The 21,610-nt window shown below is 43.2% G+C and overlaps 1 protein-coding gene across 2 annotated transcripts in view; it reads left to right on the top strand.

Moving 5' to 3' along the window:
• Nucleotides 1-21,610, top strand: part of PKP3 (plakophilin 3) — a 65,601-nt gene that overhangs the window by 33,233 nt on the left and 10,758 nt on the right. For both annotated transcript variants that reach the window (XM_083417615.1, XM_083417614.1), the window contains 5 exons: nucleotides 11,736-11,824; nucleotides 12,294-13,027; nucleotides 14,428-14,551; nucleotides 14,853-15,057; nucleotides 21,398-21,572. In XM_083417615.1, coding sequence (XP_083273741.1) covers nucleotides 11,736-11,824; nucleotides 12,294-13,027; nucleotides 14,428-14,551; nucleotides 14,853-15,057; nucleotides 21,398-21,572 — 1,327 coding nt within the window. The remainder of the gene's footprint in view (nucleotides 1-11,735; nucleotides 11,825-12,293; nucleotides 13,028-14,427; nucleotides 14,552-14,852; nucleotides 15,058-21,397; nucleotides 21,573-21,610) is intronic.

Consider the following 21,610-nt stretch of genomic DNA (forward strand, 5'->3'; position numbering starts at 1 on the left):
ATAAAATGTCAAGGCAGCATGCAACACTATATGCAAATACAGTGAAACATATGATAAATAAAGAAAATTCAAAATAATAAAAAATTACCAGCTCGTTTATCACATCACCGCAAAATTCCTTGCATCCTGCCAAATTCTACTAACAACAATACTGGTCATGTGCTGATGCTGTGGTACATTTTGGGGTGATGATAATTTTAAGTGCATGACCCAAGTATTTGTTGGCAGCTGGAGCTGTTCTTTGCCTGGGGGTTGGCGGAGGATAGGGCAGAGGAAGAATCTCTGAACCAATTGCAGAACCCTCAGCGGGAATATCGGATTTGACCCAGAACAACTCGCTATCTCTGAATATTTGTGGTTTTGGCTTGATACTGGTAATTGACCATAATAAAATGACTTGACTTTGGTGAAGTAAACAAAGCATTGCAAAGGTATTCAGAATTCTGCACCACCCCACGACTATACTTCCACTGCAAGGCAGTCACAAACTAGCCTTGTTCTCTGTTCATGCTTAGGGAAAGGCATGGAAAAGTTGCAGGGGATGGGCGCCATCATCCAACAAATGCCATAAACTCACTTGGGGCTTTTCAGTGACAGTGGAATGACTTGTTTGGATGCATTCAACCTTCCAAATCCTTTACTACATGGCAGTTGATTTATTTTCAAGGTCACTTGTTTGAGCAATAAAAATGACCATGAGAGTTGGGGGAAATAACATACTGTATATGAATGGCCTCTCAGCTTCTGTGTTGGGATTTGCTCTCTCAGTCTCTTCAGGCAGCTGGACACACCACTAGCAAGAGTGGCCTGAAACTCAAACTCTCCCTCTAAGGGCTGTGTAAATTATACTTTGCCCCTGGTGTTATCATTTGTGTGACAGTGTGTACTTACTGATGATAAGTAGGAATTCCACCTGTTTTGGCCCAAATGAATTATCTCCTCACAGCGCCACATTAACTTTTCATTAGGAAGTCACTTACAACAAGGGTGACAGGATTGTAAAGGATACCTGAGCGCCAGGGACACAGTGTTGCTAAATACTTGTTGTCATTGTTATTTCTATGAGTATGCTACGGAAGTAAATAAATGTATGAAAACAAAATCTGTGAAAGCAGCTGCTCCACTATCCAGTACAGGATTTCAGAATGCAAAGAGTGGATACTACATTTGAAGCACATCCCCCACCCACCACCAGCTCAAATAATTCTGTGTACTGTGAGTTTTTAAGGGCTGCTGGGAATTGTAATTCTGTGATTTTGTGAGGGGTAGACTACAGTGCCCAGAACTGTTTGAGAGAAAAAATGTGCTTTGAATGTGCTTTAAAGTTATCACATATGTTCAATAATAATAGGTAATACTTTTACTGGAAAATGAGTCGAATACGTCTGCCGGATTGTTTTTTCGGCTACCCTGTCTGTGGGAGCCACAAACACACCATGCAGTGAAGCCATAATGTGATACACAAAACATCTTCTCTTCTTCCCACCTCCCACAAGCTAGGAGACTCTCTTCTGTATAGTAGTTTCTGACCTGTCATCCCATGCTGCTTCTCCTTCGTCAGCCGAAAGTTTCACAACATGTTGAATCCTGCTTGGGCCTGCAAGTGTATCTGATTTCCCCCCTGTTGTACTAAATTCCCTTTAGTTTTTGGTAGCACAAATTGTTGGCTTATCCAAATGGCGCTTAGCCTGCTCTAATCAATCATATAGTGAGTTCTACACTAACTTGTAGGTGGAATATTTGTTTACATAATTAGTTCGCCCTCCCCACTGCCAAGCCTACATATGCTCACAAGGGCTCTTTTGATCATTTGTTTATTAACTTTCCCCCTATCAATTCCCTACCTTTATATAAGTTATACAGAATGGTTTATAAACTAAAATATTGTGTTGCAACAAATCCTTTAAAAATCATGATAACATAAAAAATAGTAAACATACTCCATGATTTCTTACAGATTTCTAAAATAAAATTTTCTGTATCTGTATCTTGTATATTAGGCATAAGAACTTCTTCAGTACAGAAGGTTGCTTTGGAAAGGATGTTCAATGAGAAGAAAAAAAGCTGTTAACACCAGTCAGAACCAGTGTGGTGTAGTGTGGCTAGATCGATCTCTAGGCTTGGAGCCAGCTATCATGATCTCCTGATTTTTTAAAATGGGGGCACAGGAACAAGGGGTGTGGGTGGGGAAGGTTGCCTATTTCTTTGGAGCAGTACATGAGATGTGTATTTTTGTACATCTCTCCTTGCACTGTTTTCCTGATCAAAATCTTTCACACAGCTGCATTTGCCCTGCATGGGGAAAAATATAGGCACTTTCCCTCTTGCTTGGGGAGATAATTTCAGGAAAACAGTGCAGGAGGAAAGTTGTATGCATATACTCTGCTTCAAATAAATCGACAGCTCTCCCCCATCTACATTTTGTCTTTTAAATAACAAGTGATCCAATAGCAGATCATGCACATAATATGTAGCTGACCTTTGTGACTGGGGAGATCTGGGTTTACATCACTGCTTAGCCATTATGCATGGACTTAACCTTCCTCACAGTGGTGATGCAAGGATAAACCAGACAACCTCCCAAGTATACTTCCTTGAGCAGCTTGGAGGACGAACGAGACGCAGACATAACAAATAAAAATATTCATGTAAAACAAGAAAGATATGGTCGTTACTGAGGAATAAGCCATCCCATTTTCCTGCAACTGGAAAACTACATTTCTGATTGGCATATTGGGCAGAATTTATTGGTCACTTATTGGATAGGGAAAGTGGGCTGATGAGGAGGGAGGGATTTAATGAATCAAATCTGATTCATTGAAGAATAGGCTGGCTGGGAAATAAATAGGTCTATTCTACTACTGTTGAAGCTGACAAATGATGAGGGGTGAAGAACGGGGGGCAAAGATGAAGAGAGGGGGGAAGTTGAAGCAGGTGGAAGACAGGCTAGAGGCTATCCAAGCTGGAAAGATAGCCTGCCCCCAAAGAGCTGGATCACTGAATAAGCTGAAGATTGGCAATGAGGCCGTATAAGGGCATTAAGGAATGAGGGGAATTCAGCAAGGAGCTTCTGGAGCTGTCCAGAGTGAGAACTGCCTGCAAGCCTGTCTCAAAGGACTTGGTAGTGAGATTGACTGGGAAGACAGACTAAGCGGTATTAAGTTAAATAGGGTTAGGAACTAAGTTTTACCAGTCAGCCTTATGTAAACCTTTATAACTGTCATTTAAAGATACAGGAACCTTATTAAAGCAAATATAAGTATGTCTTAAAGCAATAGTAACAAACTGAAGTATAAAACTTGCCTTATTATGCCTCTATATTTATAATAAATGAATATATTTAATTATAAAAGAGTGTCTAGATGGTTTTGTACCACATCTATCATACCATAGCTTCTGGGATATAGTTATCAGAACTATACAGTTTACTAATGCTAATATTTGGTGGCTAGAAAGTGAATAAGTGAGAAATAAAATCTGGTCCTCCACATATAAAGTATACAGTGGGGTGTCTTGCTACACAGTCAAACAATATCTGGAGGGCCATAGGTCTCCCATCCTGCTCTAAGCCAGCCCCGTGAGCTAAAAAGTAGCTGAAAAACAAAGAATGCCACAGAGAAAGAAGGAGATACAGGTGTACCTCGGAGATATTATGGATTTGGTTCTAGGCGAGCACAATAAAGCAAATATTGATTTAAGCAATATTTTTTTGTTTTGTTTCCTAGTGCATATAAAAGTTGTGTTTTCTCTATGCTGTTGGCTACTAAGCCGGGGTCCCCCCCCCCCGCCCCTGTCATCAGGGGCAGGAGGAGGAAAGCCCAAGTCCAGCACTAGTCAGCTCCACTCCTGTAGCCAGAAGAATTGTGGTAGCAGGGCGCTTCCTTCCCTTGGATGTGGCAGGGCTGCCTGCAGCTGCACCTGCATCCTTGTAAGGAGCAATATCTGTGAAGCACAATAAAGCAAAGCACAATAAATGAGGTGTGCCTGCATTAATGAGAAATGCTCAGATTTTATTTGCGGTTTTGAGCCTGGTTTGTGTCTCCTCCACTGCTGGGAAATCAGCCTCATCTGTCATTGGATTTATTTGGCAAACAGCTCCTAAATGATTATTCTTTTAACTTAGGGTCATGTTTGATAACTACACATGCAGCTGTTCAGTAAAATGGGAGGAATTTTCACTCTGAGCACAGCATTTCCTCTATAAAGCTTATCTTGTTTAGCTTAATAAGTTGAAAGCCTCTGCAGAAACAGACCTAGTTTCCTAATCTTCTGGTATGAAGAGAGATTCCCCCACTTTACTTACATTTTACGGTAAGAGGACAATTTCTTTCAGAGGAGGAAAAACTGAGGGTGTCTTTATTGTGGTGCAACACTTAGGAAGGTTCACACATTCTTTAAGTGCTGACCTCATATGTTTCTAAGTAATGAATTAATTAGTATAACATGGAGACATGCAAGGTTAGTTTGCACAACCCTCTTTTCACTCCCATAGCAACTCCTTTGGTTTGGTTTCGTCTTTGCACATAATAATTAGTTTTGATTTGTATAAGCATTACTCTAAATAGAGTTGTTATCACATGTCATGGAAGGCTTAGAGGGCATCCCAGGCAGGCAGCTAGATAAGAACATCATTGTCTCCAACAAGAACAGAACCAACAAAAGAAACTCTTGAAGCCATTTAGATTTAACTAAGTCCAATGCCACCTATTGACCAAACCAGAGAATGACACTATCCACACAACATCCCTTCCTTATTTAAATAAGCAATCAGGACATCAGTGCTGTTAAACTACTTGATAGTTCAGGTCTTCAGTCATTTACCTTGACAGCTTCCGAATAACTCGGAGTAAGTAGTAGTCGTGACAGTAACATTGCTGTTAGTTCTACAATGCAAGCCCCAGAGTTTGCTTTTGGTGATTGCACCTTCTCAGTGATAGGAAGAAGATATCATCAGTTTCTGTTAAGTATTCCATGTTCACTCTTAGCAGAATATAATCAGGCTCTTGTAGGACTTTGTGACAAGGTGTCTGCTATGATCAATTGTTTTCTTGTAATATATTCTGCTACATGTTTTTTTCTTTAATCAAGGTCACAGAGGGATTATGGTCTGCGAATCTGAAAGAAGACAGATCACATGGGTATCTGTAAAAGTTTTTGCATGCCCAAACACTAGCAAAAAATTCTCAATTTTTTCATAATATTTTTTTCTGCTCTAGTTAAGAGTTCTAGAGCAGAATGTGACTGACATCCATTCTGAACCATACAATTGTAATAGCACTCCTTCTAAATCTGTAGTTTCTTGCATTAGTGCTACCCATTGTAGGCTTGTGGTACCCTAAAACTAAGATTGGCGATCATCTCATTTATATTTTTAAAGGCAGCCCACAGAACTGATCCACAAAACCAGGAAGTAGTGGATTTCAGTAATCAGTGTAGTGGTTGTTTATCTTTTGAAGTATTGTACAAATATCCTAGAAGATAGTTCAGCATTCCCAGAAATTGTCTCAGTTCTGCAGCCTTCAGTGCTTTCAGTTCTTTGATGGCATTTACCATCTCTAGGCATGGCTTTGTCCCATGTTGTGTGATTAGTTGTCCAAGTAATTCAACTTCACCTTGATGAAAAATGCATTTCTCCTTGTTTATATTGAGTCCAGATTAATGGATCTTATTCCTGACAGTGACCAGTGTTTTGTCATGGTCTTTTGTCCACTGATGTACTCTGTATTAGAATGTCGTTCAGGAAGACAATTACTCCGTTTATCTCTCTCAGGACTTCTGTCATCTTTGTTTAATAAATCTAAGAAGCACTCGCAATTCCAAATGGTAAGCGCTGAAAACAAAATCTCCCAAAGGGTGTGATAAATCTAGTCAGTGTAGCAGTCTAGTTTGTCAAAGGTACGGTATTTGCTAGATACTGAAGTATCCTATTTGGAAAATACTTTGGTTCCTGTCTCTTTCGGGAGAAGGTCCTCTAGTGTTGCAGGTACATATTTTTCTCTCACTACAGCTTCATTAAGCTTTTACAAAATCTACACCTTTAATCATTGGTCCATTACACAAGAAAGGCATGGTAGTTTCCTTAATTATGCAGTGTTTCTTTATCCTTTCCAGCTCCATTTCCCCTTTGTAGTCTAAATAAATGGTGATTCTTGGTGGTGTTTTGTATGCTATATGATTTGACACCTGAATTCTAGACACCCCTTTTGTTTCTCCCACGGGTTTTAGGAGTCCCATTCTAGCAGCTGTTCCTTGGTTGAGGAAATTGTCCATATTATGATCTCATATACACTAAACATAAACTCTGTGTGTGTGAGAGGGGGGGGGGGAGAGTTGGAGAACACACAGAGAGAAAGGAAAGCGTAATAAGGGATTAATGTCTGAAAATTGTATTCTTTAAAAAGAACAAAGGGTTTAAGTCTGTGGGTGCCAGTCACAAAATGGCTGCCATGGGGGTGTGACAGAACATAAAATGGCTCCTGTGGGAGAATGTAGGACAGACCAAGCTGGTGCAATCAGGAAGTGAGCAATAAGAGCAAATAGTCCCTCATACATTATGGGTTTTTGAGGGGATATTTACTGATACCTTTTGAGGGTGTCATAGAAGGAACTGGTGGGCACATTGGTTCTCATGGGCATTGTGTTTGTGACCCCTGAGTTAAGTGACAGGCTTCACATAAATGGTTCTTCTTGCTTGGTAGTAGCAACGTTTTCCTCCCTCTTCTGATCTGTGCATAGTGACCATTTGTATAGATTTTCTTTTGAAGTTTTGAACTACCATAGATCTTTTAAACCAGTCCATGGTCCTGTTTTTAAGCATTAAATAATACCACTTCTCTAAGCTTGTGCACTAGCATATTTGCTATGTCATTATAACTTGATGTTGCAATAGTATAGCTAGCTAGTTAGTGTGTTCTGTGCCAAGCGTTTAAAAGTACAGCATGTCTTAGGAGCAAAAACTGTTCCCCAGCTTTAAAACACACACACACAAACACACACATACACACACCAGGCACACCAATGGTGTTCTGTCTCTGGGGAATGCACAATATTTCCAGTCTTAGGGGTGCATCTCATATGGTATCATCCAAAAAACTGCTAGTGTAAACTTGCCCATAGGGATTAAGACTTGTTTCTTGGTCTGGTTTGAACATCAGTCAAAATAAGTTTTTGTTCATTCAAGTTTAGTGGTAAACCATGTTTTACACTTCTTCTGAGTTAAGTTGTTATCTTCTACAGATTCTTCTAAAATGGATATGGGATACTGCTGTGCGTATCTCCTCCCTCACATCCGCAAAAGCAGTCAGATGGTTCTGAGAAAAAACATTAAACATTGGCTCAGAACAAAATCTGAGCCCACCAAAAACATTCTACTTGCTGGATTTTGGCTCAGGTCTCTCCCGATGACTCTGCAGCTTCTGAAATACAATCACTCAGTAGCATTATGGCTGCGCTGATAGCTGGTCAACTCCCTTCAGCTATCCAGGAACTGTGCCAGGTTACAGCTTTCTAAAAAGGGCCTTTGTTAAGCAACCATTTAAAAAGTGCTTTAATATTTATACAAAATGAAAGGATGCCTGGGAAAGAAGGAGTGGAGAAAGTTAATGGAGAGGGAACACAAGGAGCTGAAGCTTATTAGCTAGCCCCTCTGTGGGGTTGTCTTGCATTTCTGTTTGTCGGAAAGGAGAACCAGTGCAGCCAAGCAAGAAGAAAACCAAGCATTTTGCAGATAAGAAAGTGAGAGGACAGCTCCAAAGCCATTTCCCACACTGTTCTTTGGCACTTGAGTTGTAAACTATGACCTTAGGGTCCCTTTTGTGAAGGGCACAGGAAGCAAGTGCCTTTGCTTTGGAGGTTTCCTCTACTAACATTGCCGATGCAAACTTGTTCAGTGCTGGTCTTTCCTTTTCTCTCACCCGCAATATGACCTGTGTGTGACACAGCTGGGAGAACATCTAGCACCGTGCCGTGATTTGGCTTAGTGTTGTGTCCAATCCTGGGCTCATGGTTTATCTCGCTCCAGACAAACTGTGAGCTGTAGCCAAGGTTTGTTCTATGGTTTGCCATGCTCAGTTCACAGCAGCACGGCGGCAGCAGGACCAGAGAAAAAGCAAGTGACCAGTCTTCACTTTGGGAACCTGCATGTTTGATTATTCACTCTAAGTCAGGCATCCCCAACCTGCGGCCCTCCAGATGTTTTGGCCTACAACTCCCATGATCCCTAGCTAACAGGACCAGTGGTCAGGGATGATGGGAATTGTAGTCCAAAACATCTGGAGGGCTGAAGGTTGGGGGTGCCTGCTCTAAGTCATGGTTTGGCTTAGTGTTATGTCTCATCTGGGCCTCTGACAAGTGCAAGGCCAGTACCATTCCCTGCCATTTTCATTTCCCCCTTCTATCTTGCAGTAGCCCTAGGAGGCATGCACCTCTGAACAAGGGCACCTTTGATAATCACCACACTAATGTTTTTTAATCATAATGGATGAATAGATCATCTTTCCAAAATGTGTAGCCATTTCCACTTTCTTCCCAAAAAGTGAATGGAGGTGTCATTACCCAGAAGGCACTGTGCCAGATCCCAGTACAGTGTGTTCTGGGATATTATCCAGGAATTCATGCGTAGGTGGAATGTGAACCACCATGCTATTACAATCTGATTAAAAGAGCATCAGAAAACCACCACAAATAAATGGATGACAGGAAAGGGAAGAGCCAAATGCAGTAAGATGGAGGATAACTCGTATCTCAGTCTTATGAATTTAAAATGGAAGATGGAAGCCTCTAAATGAGGGTCAAGCAAAGACAAAACAACCTGACATGAGAGAGATAATTGGGGAAGTCAAGAGTCCTATAAAAATGAAATAATACTTTACTTGGCTTAGAAAATAGACAGCTCAGAGGGCACAAGCTAAAGTTTATACAATCATGAATGATGGGAAGAGAATGGAGAGAGAGAAATTGTCTACCTTCTCCCATAAGAACAGAACACAAAGTTGCTCAAGGAAGTCTAAGATGAAGAAAAAGTACTTATTCATAGAGTGGTTCATTAACTAATGGCATGAATTGCCACGAGTACAGTGATGAGTTCAATCTTAGCTTACTTTTGATAGCTGTTACCCATGATTGCAAAACTGATTCCCATGTTTTGAGCCTGCATCCCTGGTTTAAGTGAATACCAGCTGTTTGGAAACGAACTGAAGGGTATGATTGTTGCCATTTTTTTTTGTCTAGTGACTTTGTCAGAGACACCTGGCTGCCCACATTCTGAGGCAGAATGATGGACTCGCTAGGTAGACCTTTGATCTGAACCAGCAAGGTACCACTTATTATGCCCTTGTGTTCTTTTTGAAAAGCTTTGAGCCTTTGTAGAGGATGAAGGTGTCTTTGGAAGAACTGACAAGCTCAAAGAGTGGAAGCTAGACAGTTGTCTTGTGGAAAACAAGGAGGTTCTGAAATAAAGGACATTTTTGTAACAGTAATTTACACTCCGGAAAGTGTGGGACACATCAATGTGTTTGCGAGCTTTTTGCTATGGTTTTGGCAGGTGCTACAATGGATGGCCTCTCCGAGCTATATAAGGTTTGGCTGCAGGCAAATCCAAATGACTAGGAACATATGGTGGACAAGAGGGACATTGCAAGGGCAATGAGGGATAGCTTTGAAAATTAGGTTCAGGTCAGAGACCCTTGACAAGTTATTGGATAATTGGCTATGCAGTCATGTTGCCAACAAGCATTTAAGGGTGATAATAGATAACCAACTGAGTCAACAGTTTCATGCAGTAGAGTGAAATGGAGGCCAGTGTAATTTTAGACTGAATTAACAGAAGCTTTCATATCCAGGAATCTATCAAGCAGTAAATAGCCCTGTGCTACTCACCATTTATCAATGCTCAAGTTAGTGCTAGGATTTAATTTTTGCCAGGGTTCATTCCTAGGATCTGTTTCTAATGACAGGGTTCATCCCTGAGATATACAAAGTTAGGTTGACCAAAAGTTCCTCTGTGTAACTGCAGAAAACATATTCCACACTTCTGAGTAACTATAGTGTCCCCAGAAATGAGTTATCAATAGGAATGAAATATAGATCATAGTGAGAGCAAGGTCCTTAAAGGACATTGGTTAGATAAACCAAGGATGCAATCCCAAAAGCACCCAGGAAAGAACAATTTGGTGCATATAACGTCACTTGGCAAAGGCCTGGGTAGGTGAGAAAAAAGATAAGGTAATCCAGACACATAATCAACTGTTTCCCAACCAGACTACCTAGGACTAAAGATGTGACATTGCTTAAGAAGTTAGTACAGGGTTCTGAAGGTAAATAAAATCCTGAGTAAGGCCAGTCCCCGTGTGGTGGAGGATTCATAAGGTCAAAGGTCTGGTGGCTTCCACTTCTCTGAATTCCCTGGGCTGCCATAAGGTATGGAACTGTGTCATAGACAGCCACCATGGTCTTTCATCACACAGGCTGCATGGTCTAAGATATATATTGCAGGAAGCCATGACGTGACATAGAATCTCTCAAATATAGATGGAGGATAGTGGTTTCTGGTGGACAAATAGCTATGTCTTGCTTACAAGTTTTCAGCTAGGAAAAGAATGCTGGATTAGGTGGATCCTTCTTGATGTACCTCTTCCTTTATTTCCAGGAACCACAACTTCTATGTGTAGTGTCCACTACTGTCCTCTTCTGGTCCCATGGAGGAGCCCATGTAGCAAGAAGACCTCTTAGTTGAGCAACTTGCTCAAACCAGAGGTGGAATTGAAAATTTGAGCCTCTGCCTCCAGTCACCTCTCCTAGGCTCCCCCGGCCTGAGGACTGGGACTTCTCCTGCAGTCTATAGCTTCCTACCTGGCACACACTCTTTGCCATTAGACTGGCAAGCTGGTATGAGAGGCACTCAGTTCCATGGGCCCTGGGGAAGATTCCATTTGTGGCTCCATCTCACGTTGTACGAGATGGGCTTCAGTGGTTCCCTGAACCAGCATTGGAGACAGAGTCAGGAACCTGATGTAGCACCTAGGCTTGTGATGCCTTGTGATGTGATGATATTTTGATATCCTGGTCACTCTGGAATCATAACACCCAGGGTCAGCCTGTGGCATCTCGAGTTAACGGGATCTCTCATTTCAGGGCTGAGAAGGACCTGTGCCTGGGACCCTGGAGAACTGTTTCCAGTCTGAGAGGACAATATTAGGCTAGAACAACCAACCGTGTAACAGTATAAACTAGTTTCCAGGATTAACTGGGAAACATAACATGGAAGTACAGTGGTACCTCGGGTTAAGAACTTAATTTATTCTGGAGGTCTGTTCTTAACCTGAAACTGTTCTTAACCTGAAGCACCATTTTAGCTAATGGGGCCTCCTGCTGCCGCCATGCCGCCAGAACATGATTTCTTTCTCATCCTGAAGCAAAGTTCTTAACCCAAGGTACTATTTCTGGGCTAGCGGAGTCTGTAACCTGAGGCCTCTGTAACCCGAGGTACCACTGTAATTGAAGCCAAGACACTTGTTTTGATTAACATAGAAACTGAGGTCAGCCATGGACCCATAATCCAGACCTCTAGAATTTGAAGGGTAAAGTCTGATATTTTCATGCATATTGTATTTCTCCTTCCAAGTTTAGTTAACTCCAGCCAGTTGCTGTCCTGCTGCCCCAACTGTTGGACTGTTTGCCAAACAAAGCAATACAGTACTGTCCTTGCTAAATGAGCTCAATGTATTCTTGTCCTGCAGGCGGAAACTCCACCAATGGCCAATGCAGCACTCTGCAGCAGCACTACAGCTCCAGATCCCAGACAAATGGCACAGCCCCCAAAAGCTCTGTAAGTTCAAAAACCCAGCTCTTTCTGCTGCCTATTGATTGCTAATGAACTGCGATTGTGGGTGATGATGACTGTCGTGATGATTACCACCAGCGTTAAAGGAATCTAATTCCCACTTTTGCCCTCCCTGCTTTTGTAAAACTGGTCCCCATGGTACTATGCAATCTTGCAGGGATTGTTTCAGTAAAATATCCCAGTGACGGTGTCAGAGCCAGCACTGCCAGCTTTTAAGATTCTGTGCAGAGCAGCATGGCTGTTAACTGAGAGCAGAATGTGGCCTGCCAGTTCACTGAGGATGGTGCCCATCAAGGGCAAATAAATGGGTGGTATGGAAAGACCCCACTTGACCTTGCAACTGGGGTGTGGCATTTGCAGGACAAACCAAATACTGTGCATTATTTCATTTGATAGAAGAGTCTATCTCCTTTTGAAAATAAACATTGCACTCCCTTCTTTCCTCCCATTGTAGCTGTACCAACCACCAGCTGGAAAGAAAGGTTACAGCACCATGAAAACTACTAGCTGGTCCTCTCGCTCAGCGGTGGACCTCAGACCCAACAAGAGAATGGCCTCCATCAGCAATGGCGTTGGGCCAAAGGGCCTGGCTTATAGCCCAAATTACACAATGTCTCAGTCTGCCGGCACTGCCCCCCGCCCCAGGTCTTTTCACGAGCGGAACTACCGGGGGCATCAGAACTATGACACCATGTCCCTGCGCTCCCTGCGCCTGGCGGATGGGCCAGGCAGTCCTGGGGGTGTGGATGACCACTACAGCGTTGTGTCTGAGCAGCTGGATCCACTGGCCCAGGCAGCGCTCTACAAAAACCGGGCAGGTGGCGGCTTCAGCAGATCCTACACCTTTGAAAGGCAGATGAGTGCCGGCTCCAACGCTGGCATGAAGGGGCCCATCGACTGGATGGATGGTGTGGAGGCACCACAGAACAGGCCTGTCATACGTGCGCCGGCCATGCGCACCTTGCAGCGCTTCCAGAGCAACAACCGCTCCCGCCTTAGCACGGGCACCTATGGCACGGTCCAGGCTTCTCAGGCCGGGAACTCCTATGCAGGAATGATGGAACGCAGTTCCCGTGCCCCCTCTGTGCGCAGCTTGGCTGACTCCAACCACCATTTACAAGACCTGCGTGCCATTGACATGTACGATGGTCACAACACACTGATGTCTCAGCAGTCCTTCTCTGGAGGGTGAGTGTCCTGTGGTTTACTTGCAGGGTGTGGGGCACTCTGTTCCCAGCGGAGGTGGTCTAAAAAAAGAGGAACAATCAGGGACACAGAGCATAGTGTTCTTCCTCACTTGGTGATTTTTTTTTATAGAAGTAGTTGATCATCACTTGTTTAATGCTGCTCAGTGAGTCATATGAATGTTGTCCCTCTCTGGAAGTATGCCTTTACTCTAGCAGCAAAGTACAACTGATGGTGCTTCAAGGAAGATGATAGGACTTCTACTCTTCTTTCCCCCATAATTCCGAAACTTCATGTTAGGGTGCTTTGAATGTAACATCCTGAAGCCAAAGCCAAGGGGCCAGTCCACTGTTCCTCAGACCATGTGGTGGGCCAGACTATATTTTGGAAAAAAAATAATGAACGAATTCCTATGCCCCACAAATAACCCAGAGATGCATTTTAAATAAAAGCACACATTCTACTCATGTAAAAACACCAGGCAGGTCCCACAAATAACCCAAAGATGCATTTTAAATAAAAGCACACATTCTACTCATGTAAAAACACGCCGATTTCCGGACTGTCTGCGGGCCAGATTGAGAAGGCGATTGAGACGCATCCGTCCTTAGGTTGCCTACCCCTGGCCAAGGTGATGTGACAGCCTCTGTCAATCCACTTGTTTATGGCTAGTAGGGTGTTGACTTACAGTGAGGGGGGGGAAGTATTTGATCCCCTGCGAAGTTTGCCTGTTTGCCCTCTGACCAGTCCATAATTTTAATGGTAGGTTTTTTGTAGCTGTGAGAGACAGAATAACAACAGGGGGGAAAAACCCAGAAACCCATTCTGTAATTCCCTTGGTGGGTGTGGGGTGGAATACTATACTTAACTTTCTGTTTTCAGCGTATCCATTGTGGAAGCACAGAACCTGGAATCCATTCTGGTATCTTTCATTCTGAGACTCTCCAGTCTCATAATTTTGAAGAACAAAGCATGCTTCTAGCCATTGCAGTTAGGAAGAAAGGCACAGAACTGCGAGAACCAAATAAGGGTTCAGAAAACAGAGTAAGCCTGACCAAAGGTTGCAGTTGTTACTCAGTGTGCTTTTCTGCTGTGCTGGACCCTCCTGTCCTTCATGCCTGTTTGCAGTCTTCTCCTTCGCCATCTAATTCTCAATTCCAAACCCCTCTATCCCTCCCCCTTTTTTACAAAATACTTTGGTTTTACAAAAAAGAAAAGAAAAACCCTTTGTATACCTCCAATCTGCAAACATAATAAAATAAAGATATTAGGATTTGCTTAATATACATTTGGATATATATATTTAAGCACAGTATTCAGGGGACATTTATTAGAGCTCTATGTGAATGAGGTGAAGATGGGAAAATGCACACTATCCCCTCTAACTAGGCCTTGGTTTTCAGGTTTGATGACATTGATCTCCCTTCTGCGGTGAAATACCTGATGGCCAGTGACCCCAACCTACAGGTGCTTGGAGCTGCCTACATCCAGCACAAATGCTATAGCGACAATGATGCCAAGAAACAGGTGAGGCAGCAGAGGCGATACTGGGAATGGGCCATGCCCAGGGCCTGAGCTTGTTTCCCAGGGGGACCAATGTGGCTTGCAGGTTTAGTCACTGATATGTCTCATTGAAAAGCCTGCAACAGTGCTCATTCTGATGCATTGGGCTCTTGCCTGTGGGGATGAGTAAGTTATCTGGAATGAGAACAGAGCAGGCAGCCTTAGGTGGCATGGCATACTGAAAAGTTCCACACAGAGACCTGCTTTCTTGTTTCTCTCTGACAAGTGTACTACTCTTTCTGTCCCTGTCTCTCTGCCTCAACAGGCTCGCAGCCTCCAAGCCGTGCCCAAACTAGTGAAGCTCTTCAACAACTCCAACCATGAGGTGCAGCGCCATGCCACTGGAGCCATGCGCAACCTCATCTATGACAATGCTGAGAACAAGCTGGCCCTGGTGGAAGAAAATGGGATCTATGAGCTGATGCGCACTTTATGCGAGCAAGATGATGAGTTGCGCAAGAATGTCACAGGTGAGAGAAGTTTGCATCGGGCAAGTTATGATGAGGCAAGCTCTCCAGTGCTTAGAGCTGCACATTATATTTGCCACAGAGCTGCTGCCCCAAATAGTCTCCCCATGAGTAGCCCCCTGCCCTACTGTCACTCCTAGGAGTGCTTGCTGCAGCTTGGATTCTGCCTGCCTGTACTCCATGGGTTTGGCTACCACTGTTAGGAGAGCAGAAACATGATGGCCCTGATCCTTGTGGTAGTGGTCAGATATTCCAGCAGGAGGGAGACAACATGTCTTGGGGAAACTATTTTTGGTGGCATCCCCAAGCAAGTGGACTATAGAACCGGGCTCTTAACTCCTGTGTCCGAAAAGGTCGGCATTACTAACACATGCAACTGACTATTAACCAGGGCCAAAAACTGCAAGAACATGGAAATACTGTGAACTGCCCTGAGACAAGACAACACAACACAACACAACACAACACAACACAACACAACACAACACAATACAAATTTTCCAGCTCTCCTGGAGGTGCCAGGAATTGAACCTGGGACCTTCTGCATGCAAAGTAAGGGCTTGCCTACATTTGAGCAGTATTTTGCTGTTAATAAATCCACACCTCACCCCACCTTCAAATAAGACTAGATTAGCCCACACCTGCATGTATTTGAATTTGTATATGAAGACCAACTTTGGTCTTTTTCCATGCACCTTAATTGCATTTGGCCCATGAATCACCTTGCCTGCACCTGCATCATATTTTGCACTGCACACGATACATTCGCATCCAGAGCTTTTTTCTCTATGCTGTTCCCCTCCCTTTTGTCCCAGGTCCCCTTCAGAACTAGCCGCTCTCCTCCCCCCACCCCACCCCCTGCAACTCAGCTCAAATTTTCCAGGTGTCTCATTTCTCAGTTCACAAAAAGCTTGAAGGCACACTAATCTGTGAACAGAAGAAATCAGCAGGACACTAGCAACTCCCAGTCTATTGAAACACTCTCTGAGCTCAGATTGGCACCCGTTCCCATTCACAAAGAGAACTGGGATAAGCACCAGCAAATCCTCATAGAGGAAAACATAAAACCTGGCAGAATCCGGAGCGCTTCGTGGGCTGGGGGAGGGAGTTCCAAATCCTCAGATTACGCACTCTAGTTGCTCTGTATGTCATGGTGTGCAAAGGAAGGTGATAAATATAGGTGGCAGGGAGGGCCAGGGTGTGGGTTGGGACCTGACTCCAGCCTGTCTGCAGCTGTCTTTTGCGCTGGGAGAGAGCAAGGGCACTGAATATAGAGGTCCAGCCAACAGGAGAGATTACATTTGCCTCTCTTACAAAAGGGCCTTCCTAATCCTGCCCAACAGGCTCTGATTGTCTAATCTAATACCAGGCTAATGGGAAAGTTAGGTCTAGGAGCTATGATGCAATGAGCTTTAACGCTTATTACAAGCATGGTGGAGTCTGTGAAAGTGGCTTTAGCTGAATACAATCAGAGGATGGAAAGAGTAATCCCCAGATATCACAGCCCAGGGCATACCTCGTTCTGTGCATGAGATTAGCCTTTTGCTGCTGGTATATATGGATTGGGGGTGGGAAGGAGACAAGACAACTGCATTCTTGCCTGCCTGTAGCTGTGTGTGTGTGCGCGCGCACATGCTGATCTCCCACTTTTTGCAACCCACATGACAAAATTTATAATATGTTTTGTGGGCATGTTTCCTTACCTTTCCTGTATACAGGGTATCCTACTGAGACATGTCATAGGCAAATCAGTAATCTGAAAACATTTAAAGCAAACATAGCACTGATGCATTTATTGATTTGTTGTTCCACTTGTCCCAGTCGGACAGGGTGAATTGCTGTGCTGTGCAAGGCTGACTTTCTAAATCAGACAAACTTGTCCACTTTGCTAGCTTTTATGTAATAGTTCCCTATAATCCAAATCCTTCATCATCACCAGTGCACAATCTCAGTCTGGATAAATCCCATCCAAATCTGCACCATGCCTTTAGTTTTCTCCTGAAGCAGGTTAAAACTCACTCCTTTTATCATGCCTGCCACTCACTCTTTTATGGGAATTTCCTCCCTCGTCGTCTTTATCTTTTCTCACCCAATTACTTGCCTAGCCCTTTCATACTAAAATCTGTGTGTATAAATACACATTCCTTCTTCCAGAACTGCAACATCTTTTACCCAAGTTTATGTCTTAGTGCTCCCAATCCAATCCCAACATGAGGTGTATACAGTTAGCTTTGTTTCATGTGTGAATGAATATTGGCTCTTGGAAGCACTCTTGTGGGCTGAACTCTCATTCCTTCTCTGCCTCCACAGTAACACAAACTCTGTGAGAACCAGGCACTTGCTTATCCTGATTTATCTCATTTTTCCATTAAATAGAGCTTCCCCAGTAAAATTTTGATTTCTCCCCATTGCCTATTGTGTTACTCTGTTTCTCACAATGACTATGCATTTTTTCCTCTGGGGCATATTTTAATAATAGTGTGTGTGTGTGTGTGTGTGTGTGTGTGTGTGTTTTCTGCTTCCTTGAAAATTGTATCCAGAATATCTGTTGATCCTACTAACATAGTGGAACTGGGGGTCTATGCACACCAGCACTGACACTTTTCTTGCCCTGCCCCTTACCTCAGCAGCACCTTAATGTGCTGGGAGCCTGGTGGCTGCTCTGATTCCAGCCCTTTACAGTCCTCCTGCCAGTGTTGGCCTAGAGTAACCCTACTCACCTGTGAATTCAAGGGGGGAGCTCATGGTTGCATTTGCCATTCAGCTTACCCAATCGGAGCAGTGCCTGATGAGCCCATGTCAGAACTAGGTGAAGAGAGAGCCCAGTGGTTGCAGCCCAAGGAACTAAGTGGTGGTGGGCATTGAGGGGCTGGTTTGTGCTGGGGGGAACTGAGGGCAGATGGCCCAGCACTCCCCTCCAAAAGATGGTGCTGGGCCTGGCTGAGGATCTGGTCTGTTTGTTGATGTAGAGCGTCCCAGTAGAGGTAAAGGAGAAAGAGCAAGCTGGTCTGGACAAAGCTGAGCAAGTCAAACATTATCCTGTCAGTACTGCAGGAAAGATCTCCGGTTTGAGGAACTGCAACAGGGAAGAGGTTAGATGAGTTCCTGGAAGAACACGGTTGACACATGGCAGAGCCTGCAGGGCTGTCTTGCTCCAACAAGTTCGTGTGACTCAACTATTCTTGTCTTTGTAGTAAAGCATCCCAGTAATGTTGACAGTCTTACAGGGCTTGGATCCGTACAAGTTTCTACATGGCGTCTGTCTGCATCTTTCTCTTGCTGTCATTTCTTGGAGGAGTTGCTGGGGCTGCTGTTTGGTCTCATCCTGTCATTCAGGCTGATTTGCGTGGTTAGCAGATAACAGCTCAACATTCTAATATTTTCATCTATGGTGGCCCCACTGAAATTAGGAGTTATCTTACACACACACATGTTGATATTTGTACTGGGATGGAACCTTCAAATGATCCATTTGCCACAAGGAATCAACACTTCAAGCACCCATTCCAAAATATCTAGGTATACCCTTGGAAACCATATGAATAGAAGGAAGTGCTTGCCACCACAAGATCAGAATATGTCCCCCTGTTTGAATGGTGCATTTTGGTTCATTTTGAAATTTCTGTAGTTATGGATTTGAGCTTTGAAAATGTGCTGGAGCAAATAGATCTACTCTTTAAAAAAAAAACAACCCACCCATCATTTTATATATTTAAACAACCACAGCACCATGTGGTACATTATTTTCACAATACTAATGTAGATAGAAAATTTTCTTAGTTTCATTTGATAAGTCTTCTTACTTATTCCAGGATATCAGTCCAAAGAGTTTTGTGTTTGTATATTGGAATCCTGAGGCCACCTTGCCCATTGAACAAAAGCATACAACTGAGTGGCAAATATAGCTATTCTTTTGAAATTGCTTCTTGCAAAATTTGCAGAGCAGATACTTGGATTTTCAGTGCTTTGTTATTTTATCCCTTTGGAACTGGTTAATTGCTTTGCAGGGTTTATAAGAAGGTTTTGAACATGGTTGATTGATATTTGCTTTTTTACATTGATTTTCCAATTCACTTCAACTGTACTTTAAATAGCATAGTGTGGGAGGCTGCTTCCTAGCTACTCTTAATGTTTAAAGGGATAGCTGTCTGGAGATGTCATGACCAACTTCAAGGAAACACCCTATACAGTGGTACCTCGGGTTAAGTACTTAATTCATTCCGGAGGTCCGTTCTTAACCTGAAATTGTTGTTAACCTGAGGTACCACTTTAGCTAATGGGGCCTCCTGCTGCCGCCGCGCCGCCGAAGCATGATTTCTGTTCACATCCTGAAGCAAAGTACTATTTCTGGGTTAGTGGAGTATGTAACCTGAAGTGTATGTAACCTGAGGTACCACTGTATATAGAACCCCAAATCAAATGAAGTATGATGAGTTCCAGTAAAACCATTCAGCAGATAGCAAGCCATGTGCTATTCATAGGAAAGGAACATATAGCAAGCTGCCTTATATCAAGTCAGAACACTGGTCTGTATAGCTCAGTGTTGTCTTCACTGACTGGCAGCAGCTCCCAAGGGTTTCATATGGGGGAGATTTCCAGCCCTACCTGGAGATGCTGGGGATTGAACCCTGGGACCTTTCTGCATGCAAAGCAGGTGCTCTGCCACTGAGCTACAGTTCTTCCCTTTATGAAGAACTGAAGAAAATAAGGGCCTGGGGCTTGAGGTACCTTGTTTCACAGCCCTGTTCAGAGAATAGGTGTGCTGGGTGACCTTGAGAAAGTTGCCCTGTGCCAGGCTGGTGACAAGGGGAAGCCACTGTGGCAGATTGCCATGTTTCCACATGACAAGTACAGTGGTACCTCGGGTTACATATGCTTCAGGTTACATACGCTTCAGGTTACAGACACCACTAACCCAGAAATAGTGCTTCAGGTTAAGAACTTTGCTTCAGGATGAGAACAGAAATTGTGCTCCGGTGGCACGGCGGCAGCAGGAGGCCCCATTAGCTAAAGTGGTGCTTCAGATTAAGAACAGTTTCAGGTTAAGAACAGACCTTTGGAACGAATTAAGTACTTAAGCCAAGGTACCACTGTATTTGTGGGAATGCTTTGAAGCACCTTTTAGGTCTGGGTTGTCCTAGGAAATAGCAGGCCAACTCAAGGGATGTCAGGGCCTTCATAGGACTGATCTCCGCAACCTGCTGTTTTGCTGGCACATGTCAGGAAATGTTCCTGTAAACTGGGCCTCAGTTGCTTATCTGTGAATCTAAAGTATGAGTAGCCTAACGTGCAGGTTTATCCTGATGACAAGTGTGTAAAGACTGAAGCATTTTGCACAGTGATGATGATTTAATAGGACATGGGAGCCACCTAGGCATGAAAAAAACACACTACTTCCTGCTTAGTTCCTCAGGAAGCTGTGAGTTTCCCCATCTTGTGGAGCAGTGGTTTCTGTAGTGAAGTTCCTATTTCTTTTTTTTTTTTAAATGATATTTATTAAGATTTTAAAATTACAGAGGAAAAAAAGAAACCTAAAAAGAACAAAAATAGACAAGAAAAAAAGGATTAAACAATACAAGTCAATAAAAACACACACACACACAATACATCAAAACCAAAAACAAAAGCAAACAAAAAATTTAAAAACAAATCCAATATTCCCAAATCTTTATCTTTCATTAACTTGTTTCATCGACCTCCTCGCACCTCCCTTTTTTGTATTCGAGTTATTAATTGTATCTCAGCAAATCCTTTCCATCTTTCACAATATTCTGTCAATAATTTACCTTAATTTATTTTAACCTTATCTTACCATAAAAAGCCCTAAAGCTTAAATCTTAAAACTTATTTATACATAATTCCTTATAGCATTTCTACTAAAGCCAAATAGTTTCATTCCAGCATTTTTTCTAACACTCATTAATTTTACAATAATTTTCTAAATAAATTTTTAAACTTTTTCCAATCTTCATCCATTGTCTCTTCTTCCTGGTCTCGGGTTTTGTCAGTCCTTTCTATCCTTTCCATCTAGTCCATCAACCTGGTGACCTTATATCCGAGGCTCTTAAGTCTTTTCCATGTCCCTTCTGCAGGTCTTCTTCATGTTTATACCTGCACTTTACTTTGTCTTCTGCTGATCTTATTCTTAATTTCCCTCCTTTCTCACTGAGGGGTAGATCTTGGGGAGACTCCAACTTGACAATATCTTTATCCCTTCTTGGCAGGTTAGCCCATTCTCCATAGTCAGCACTAAAATCCAAAAAATATTTGAGGGCATGTTTCAAAGTCCCTCCAAGGTTAAGGGTGAAGTTTCTTTACACATGTTTGTCTCATTGCTCTGCAGGAATTCTCTGGAATCTGTCTTCCAGCGATAACCTCAAGGACCGTCTGGCCCGTGACACCCTGGAGAAGCTCACAGACCTGGTCTTGATTCCCCTGTCTGGGACAGGCAATGCTGCTCTTATCCAGCAAAATGCCTCAGAGGCAGAAATCTTCTACAATGCTACTGGCTTCCTCAGGTATTTCTCCTTACTAAAGGAAAGACATATTCCATGGC

Source organism: Podarcis tiliguerta (genome assembly GCF_965153285.1).
Source record: "Podarcis tiliguerta genome assembly, chromosome: 1".
Lineage (NCBI taxonomy): Eukaryota > Metazoa > Chordata > Lepidosauria > Squamata > Lacertidae > Podarcis > Podarcis tiliguerta.